Source organism: Chanodichthys erythropterus, chromosome 3 (assembly GCF_024489055.1).
Source record: "Chanodichthys erythropterus isolate Z2021 chromosome 3, ASM2448905v1, whole genome shotgun sequence".
NCBI lineage: Eukaryota > Metazoa > Chordata > Actinopteri > Cypriniformes > Xenocyprididae > Chanodichthys > Chanodichthys erythropterus.
The window spans coordinates 19692810-19701250 of NC_090223.1; the positions used below are offsets into that span (position 1 = coordinate 19692810).

Below are 8441 nucleotides of genomic sequence, written 5' to 3' on the forward strand. Positions count from 1 at the left end.
GATCACCACGACGTCGGGGTCCGCGGCCCTCAGGAGCTGGCCATGGGAGGGGGGGTACTGTCACAGACACGTCAGGTTCCAACTCCCTGCAGTATCCACGCACTCAATCACCAGAGTTCTAATCACCGCCACCTGCACGTCATTAACTCTACAATCACCACCACTATTTAACCACCACACTCACACACACTCACTGTCCGGTCTCGTTTGCACTACAGACTATGTATGCTTACCTTAAGGACTCCAAACGCCATACTTATCTGCTCCAGTCGTCTCCTCCATCTCCTTCGTCTCCTGTTCTCCTCGTGTGCCTACCTGCCTGTGTGTGTGTGAGTGTCTCCGCCAGCTCCTTCCATTGTATCTCCTCATCCGCATCTGCAAGACAATATCAGGACATTATTACATTCTCTTCATCTCTCAAGAACCCATTATCCATTTACCAACACCCTGTGCTCTGCTTTATTTAAATAAACTTACCTGGATTATTTGAATCTCTGCCTCCGTGTCTCTGTTGTAACAGTGCTTCACTTTATTTTCAAATAATAGCAAGCAAAATTTAAACACACAATCATAATCTAATACTGTGATCTATAGACTATTCCAAGACTTGTCTTAATCATTCCTAGTAAGGATTGTAATATGAATGGAGCCCAAAAAAATATTTGTCAGGTAGCTGTGTGTTTAAACAGTTTAAACTCTTAAGAGCTCCATCCAAGGATGCCACTACCTATTATAAAAAGAGATCAATCAATCCTATCACCACAGGAAATCATGAAAACAACTTACCTGTGATAAAGGATCATCGTGTTTCTTGGGAATATCCCGGACGAGCCCCCAAACTTACATCCAACAACAAAATATCTCAATTACTCACCAGACATTGTTGTCTACAGCTGCTCGAGCGCGGAGAAAATGGCTGAGGGTGGAAACTATGGTAATACAGGACTGTCAATCAGTGGCCATGGGCGGGGACTGTGGTTAATGTGACGTCACATTGATCAGAGAATTAAAACGGCTTGTCTAATGACACTGCTTTGGTTTAACCCTTAAATGCATACCTCGGGTCTTTAGTGACCCGGGACGTCATTCACTACCTTCCTCCTCATTCATTTTTTAACCTTCTTGGTATTCCTCAATCAATTCATTATAAAGAATATAACAAGAAAAAAAATCACAAAATAATAAAAGAATGCCTATTTTTGTATTCATTTTTTTGTAAAAATTGTATAGGGTCGCACACGACCCGAGGTGTGTATGAGTGTATGTATATTTTTTCTGAACAACAATAATTGAATCTTAAATGATGGAATAAGTGCAATTCACCTTTATTCCACAAGGTGGCAATGTCTGATACACAATGCTGAAGTAACAACTCATTTAGACAGAAAACGGAGTAATAAGAAAAACGTGAAATGGCTCAGCGATTTACTGCAGAGCAAGTACTGAACGCAATCAAATATGACTAACTGTTACAGGATGGATCTGGTGAAGCTGTTAGCGATCGAAATATTGATTTTGAAGATGTTGAAAATTATATAGCATTGAGAATACATTTGAGATCGCGAATGGGCTCATATTCGTGACCTCAAACATAAAACTATAGCCTATTATTTGCTGTATTTACTGGGAAATGAGCTCTGACGAGGACAGTGATGATGGCATAAAACATCTGCTCAAACGGAGCCCTTTCAAGCTCCAAAAGGTAACAAAATATGCTTTATTTTATTCTTCTGTAAGTGTCTCTAATATCAGAGGAGTTTTATATTATAGAGATCCTTACGTGTTAGATATAGATCCGGGTCGATAAAGACCCGAATATGTAAGAATGATTGGTGAAACAGTCATGCATTTAAGGGTTAATGGGGGTTAAAAGGAATGGGTGGATTTTTATCATTGTAGGGTAGTTGCGTTCACACACTGCTAACACACATTTTGTCCAAACACCTTGTATAAATGGATTTTGCATAATATGTGCGCTTTAAATACTTTAAAACACCTAAAATTACAAACTTTTGTTCAGCTGAATCACAACAGAGGCAGGAGCGCAGAGCAGTCTTATGACATAGATATACTGTCATGATCACCAGCTGGAGTGCCCTGGTTAGCCACCAGAGGGCACTCCACCCCCGACTATTGCCTCACCACTTCTGACTTCATTTCCCATAAACCCACTTCCAGGACTTCCCAGTGCCCAAGGAAGTCGACCGGAAGTTGAAGTCGGCCGCGTGCCGCCATCTTGTAGCAGAACTTCACTTGCGTTAGCATCCCATTGACTCCCATTCAGTTTGGCGTCACTTTGACAGCGAATAACTTTACATCTGAGGCATTTAAAGACTCCATTTGTCCATTATTTATTTCTAAAGATACACGACAATGTATAAAGGGCTCCATTACCTTCTATGTTACATTATGGCCCCGTAGAAACAGTTTTTGTAAAAATAGGCTAACGATTGCGTCATAACCACTCGACTCTCTGTCGCACAGTAGAGAAATTACCGTACAGACAGGAGGAGAAGCTCGCAGGCAATCGGGAAGATTATCTTAATATGGCGTACTGGCGTTACATTTTAAAATACTATACAAACTAATTAATCAGAATACTTACTTCTGCTCACTCACGCAAAAGAACTCCCCGCTCAAGCTCGCTGTCTCTGCAAGATTAACGATGGCAGTTTGCACGCACAGCTACTAGAAGATTTACATCTGTCAGACAGGTTGCTGATGTTATCAAGCTTAGTTTGAGTCTGCGCGTCAGAAACGGAAGTGCTAAAAATCGCTAAAAATGGGCTTCACTTGTCTCAATTGAGTTCCAATGTGGTCGCTTTAATTTGATCATCAACAACAGTGTAAAATACACATGACAAATATACAGCAGCAGCAGTAGTAGTAAAGTGAGATCTGTGTGTCTCTGAGAGAAATATAAACAATAAAGCCTTACAACTAAGATTTTTACAAATCTGACACTGAAAGAGAAGCTCAAATAATCATCAGTATTTATTGTGACAAAAACACACTTGAAGAATCTTTAAAGTTCAGTGTTCTGCTTCAGATTTAAGCACTTCCTGAAAAAGATGAACATGTTAAGCCATAAATTAATCAGTCTCAAAAATATTTATGTATGTATGTAATGTATGTAATCATTTTGTGAGAAATTACATCATTCAAGTACCTGATGTGTGAATATGTGCTAATATAATCAGCGCTGCCATACCTGAACATGTGTGACAGAGTTGAGTGATGTCCAGATGTTGAGTCTGGTGGCTGATGGGATTGTTCAGCACACAGCTGTAGGTGTTTTTATCCTGATATTCCACCTCCAGAGGTAGAGAGAGACTGATGCTGAGATCAGACGCACTGATGCTGGACAATGAACTGTTTCCTTTGTACCAGGAGAGAGTCACATGACTCACATTCACCACTGAACACACCAATGAACATGATGATGATGAACATTGTGAAGAGTTACTGCTGATGACAGGAACAGGCAGACGAGCTGAAAACATGAGAGAATAAAGAGAAATGAGGATGAAAGAAGATATTCAAGAAACATCCAGAGGAACCAAGATGATCAAAAGTAGAGCATTTAATAGAAAGTTATAAACCTGCTGTTCATGTGAAAGTAAGAGAATTAGTCATTTGAACTCATTAGTCATGATAAGATACTTCTTTAGATCTAGCTGTAATAAATAAAACATGTGAAACTGATATTTAACTCACCGTAGACCATGAGACGAATAAAAGAACGCCGGAAGAAAGTGTTGGTCTGTAGTTTATAATCTCCATCATGTTTCATTGTGATGTTTGTGATGGTCAGAGATCCAGTTTGTTTGTCCAGCTTCAGTCTGTCTCTGAATCTCCCATCAAGAACATCATCATCTACAGTGATTCTGTTGTTCAGTTTATTGATTTCAGCTATTAAAATGTTTCCAAACCTCCACCGAATCAGATCATCATCCTTCATTTCAGTAAGAAGAGAGTTTATAGTGATTGAATCTCCCTCCATCACTGACACTGAATCATCAAACACACATACGGAGAACAAACAGAAACAGCTTCAGCACAGATTAAGACTGTCATTTATGAAAGTAAATAAAATGAATATCATCATTAAACAAAAGAAGCAAAATTGAGTTTGGATTATTAATTGAATCTTTGTGATGATCAAAATATTTATTTATATTTAACTCACCAGTGACAATGAGGAAGAAGTGAACTTTCTTATTGTTGATCTTTAGTTTATAAAGTCCAGTATGTTTCATTGTGATGTTTATGATGGTCAGAGATCCAGTTTGTTTGTCCAGCTTCAGTCTGTCTCTGAATCTCCCATCAAGAACGTCATCATATACCGTGAACCTGTCGTCCCGTTTAATGATTTCAGCTATTACAGTGTTTTCATCATCTCCAAACCTCCACTGAAACACATCATTATCCTTCATTTCATTAAGATCATAGTCAAGAGTGACTGTATCTCCCTCAAACACTCTCCTCCGTACATAATGTACTACATCATGACCAAACACTCCTGAAGAACAGAGTTTTTCACAGATTAAAGCTTTAAAATCACTTGATGTTGGTTTGATGAAGCTTCATTGAAATACTTTTAATCATTTAAATGTGACATGAATAATATTCCGCAGCAGCACAAAGACAAAAGATGATGAAGGAAAAAAGAAATAGATTTATATATGCATCAATAACTAAAAAGGACACTTTTACTTTAATGTTTAATGTCACACTAAAACTAATGCTGTTGAGTATCTGAGCTTCATATTTATATTATTTTCTTTAATCAATCCACAATAACTGAGTTTAGAGCTGAATTTAAAGTTGATCTGACAGTAAAATCCCAGTTTAGTTATTTCTATATGAGACGAACTGTAACGTGTCTGTTCTCTTTAGGTTTAGTTTTCTCTCTGTTTCCATTTGCCTGTGTTCTCTATCATTAGTTCATTAATCCCAGACCTGTTTCTGTTCTTCCAATGATCTCCCTGTTATTTAAACCCATGAGTTCTGTTCAGTTTATCGTCCGGTATCGTCTGCGTTACGTGGTTGTGTTTCTCCTCATGATTATCCTGTGTATTGTGTGGATTATTAGATTAAAGACTGTTCTTTGAGTTATTTCCTGAGTCGTGCGCTTCACTACAGCCACCGTCGCTGACACTAACAGTGAATGTTAATCTTCTCTAACTAATTTAACCAGCAATTTATCACATGGTACCAGAACAGAAACAACTGAAGCCATAAAAACACATTTAAAACTCACCATCCAGATGCCACAAACAGAGCAAAACTAACTTGAGAAACATTTTCTTCATCGCTTCACTGAAAAGTCCACGATAGTAACTCTTAAAATGTCTGAAAACCCTCATATTGACCTGAAACACACCGAACTGCGATATTTATCTGGTTGTGTGTGAATCCTCCCCCAACCTCAGTTTTTGCTTACACATCCACATGGGTTAAAAAAAAACATCCTGAGCCTGAACTTTTTTTGGAGTGAGATGTAGGTGGTTTGGAGGACACGTACGCTGGGATATCAGGCAAAAACAAACACACACAGAAAAAAAAAAAAAAAAAAAAAACATCTTCCTAGAAACTAGCTAGTAACATATTTGCCATTGCCATTAGTCACATCGGTAACACTTTACAATAACAGTACATGAATAACCATGAACTAATACCTGAGTTAATAGTTACTTCAACATGAACTCAAGATTAGTTAAGATATGAACTAATGAAGAGTGATCCTTAACTACGACAGGAGTCATAGGGATTCATGCATGAAAACAGAAGCCTTAACTACGCGTTAATACATGTTTGTTAATTAATGCATTAATTAACATTTAGGGTAAACTAAATCAAACAGTCTCTATAAGAAGGAATAATACATATTTGGACTTTGAAATAAATTTAAACAATTTATTATTGTCAATTTAAACTACTGACATCAGCAGCTTCATTATAAACATCACTGAAAGGCACATGATTAGTTTGCAATTATTTTCACTGACGCTCCTTATCAAACATATAAAATACTAAATATAATATAAATATCTGTTTTGTGATATTCTTTCCTATCAAACTAAACTACTGTGACTTACATCAGTTCCTGAGGAATCGGTTCCCAAAAAAATAACCAAACAGGAAACATGAACGGTCAGGGAGCGTTTGCTGGGATCAGATTCAGAAGTTCACTCTCCATCCAGACGCAGGCCGTGATCATACTGTACCTCCATTCTCTGACTTTTTGAAAAGTCACACAACATCACTTAACTGGGCTGAGTACTTATATAGTTGTGTTAGTACATGTGTATTTGATAGTAAGTTAATGATAATCATGAGCTGAATTTGGTAAGTAGTTAACAGTGAATTAATTATGATTGTGCCCCCTCAAGTAAAGTCATGACATAAGTATACATTAACAAGCCATTAGTTGATGTTAGTATATGCTTAGTTAATAATGAGTTAATTATGATTGTGCGCCCTCAAGTAAAGTCATGATATAAGTATACATTAACCAACCATTAGTTGATGTTAGTATATGCTTAGTTAATAATTAGTTAATTATGATTGTGCCCCCTCAAGTAAAGTCATGACATGATGCACATATCACACATCATTAACTAATATATGAATAAACACTAAGAGTGCCATCCTTATTCCTTTACACCCTGGTACAAAAAAAAAAAACTAAAATAAAAAGTATTTGTATTTTACTTTTATTTATATAATTAAACATATATGGACTTGAAAGAAAGCCATAAACATACCTGTAAAGACACACATAAGGCACTTTGTAAAATCGCGCGCGTCCACAAGCTAATGCTAATCAAAGCATATACATTTAAATGACAAAAATACAAATACAGTTAATAACTGCACATAACCTCCTGAAAACCCCAATAAAACATACATGTAAATATGTCTTTAATTATTAATTCGGCTTACCAAAGCAGTCAACATTTATTAGTTTAAAATGGCAGCAACACAACAAACGCGCCAAGAGAACACCTAGCGTGCGCCACTAATGAGGGTCCCGCCAGAAACAAACCCTACATACTTTAGTTCCGGGAATAAACTATGACTATTTAGCTATGACTAAATGTAAATTAACTATAAAAATCAGAAAACAGTTTAGATCAAATTAAATTTATTAGTGGTAGTTAGTCTATTTTCCACATTTGATTAGACAGATCTATGTAATTAATGGCTAAATAATCATGTGCCATTGTAATTATTTGTCACAAAGCTGCAGATGGCAGATTATGATACTACAGTGTAAATTATGACAGTATTAAATCACGTTTAATTCAAATTCAGAGTACTTCTTGTTTACTCTTATGGAGGCTGATTTATTTAGTTTACCCCTAAATGTTAATTAATGCATTAATTAACAAACATGTATTAACGTGTAGTTAAGGCTGCTGTTTTCATGCATGAATCCTTATGACTCCTGTCGTAGTTAAGGATCACTCTTCATTAGTTCATATCTTAACTAATCATGAGTTCATGTTGAAGTAACTATTAATTTAGGTATTAGTTCATGGTTATTCATGTACTGTTATTGTAAAGTGTTACCGTCACAGCAATAGCAATAGCAATAGCAATACCAAGAAAGGTTGCTCACTACAATATGGTGCAAACACATGTAACATTTAGGATGCTTTTGATATAAAGTTTCACTGGTTAGCTTTGTCCTTGACAGTGTACAAAACAACCTACAATCTAAAACATGTTACAAACCTCTCAGTTTGTCTAGGGGTAGGAGGCTGTAACACTTATTGAAAATGAAATAAAAATAAACTAAACGAAAATGACTGAAGGTCACTTCAATTCCCTGATACAGAAAAGCAACAAGCACTGAATTAAGAAAAAATAACTTAATTTATTTAATAAGTTCAAAAATAACATCAACAAAAAGAAAGAAATAAAGAAAGGAAGCAAATCTTCAGAAGAGGGCCAGGCCAACATAAACGAAACTTTCTAACTGACAAGCATTAAGTAACCTATACAAAGGTAAACAAATACACAACAAAGTCTTACCTTGCTCCCTGTCTAACAGAACAAAAGCAAAATTCAAGTTTAAAGAAAATGGCACCCTCTCCCTATGCAATAGAGGCCAGCTAGTAGTTTCTGTGCAAGTAAACCTCACTCCTCACTCCATACCTGCAAACTCAAAATAGGTGGAAATGGGTGACATGTACTAACGAAATTGTTGTGGGGGTCTGAGGCGAGAAAATTTTTATTTTAACATGTAAACAAAGCATTCTGGTGCACTCTGACAAGAAAATAAATGAAAAATAAAACATTTGCTTTAAGTAAAAAACAAACATTTATTGACTATTGCTGGGCATTGACACAAATTTCACAATTGGATTCGGTTTTTAATCAGACGCTTGCGATTTGATTACCTTTGATTCAGTATTGATTAGTTTTGGACC

The 8441-nt window shown here is 36.5% G+C and overlaps 1 protein-coding gene across 1 annotated transcript; it reads right to left on the reverse strand.

Moving 5' to 3' along the window:
* Positions 1 to 256: 256 nt before the first annotated feature.
* Positions 257 to 8200, reverse strand: LOC137003932 (SLAM family member 5-like). Its single transcript, XM_067364257.1, has 5 exons — positions 8167 to 8200; positions 8044 to 8055; positions 4190 to 4522; positions 3212 to 3493; positions 257 to 375 (listed from the first exon to the last, which is right to left on the reverse strand). The coding sequence occupies exons 1-5, from the start codon at positions 8198 to 8200 to the stop codon at positions 257 to 259; spliced, it is 780 nt and encodes a 259-aa protein (XP_067220358.1).
* Positions 8201 to 8441: the final 241 nt, after the last annotated feature.

Bases quoted from the DNA above. Each gene is read 5' to 3' on its own strand.
- LOC137003932 (XM_067364257.1), bottom strand. From the start codon at position 8,200: ATGTCACCCATTTCCACCTATTTTGAGTTTGCAG. The intron at 3,494-4,189 runs GTGAGTTAAATA...TCATGTTTTCAG, and splicing joins CTTCTTCCTCATTGTCACTG to CTCGTCTGCCTGTTCCTGTC. The intron at 376-3,211 runs GTATGGCAGCGC...ATTGTCTTGCAG, and splicing joins ACTCTGTCACACATGTTCAG to ATGCGGATGAGGAGATACAA.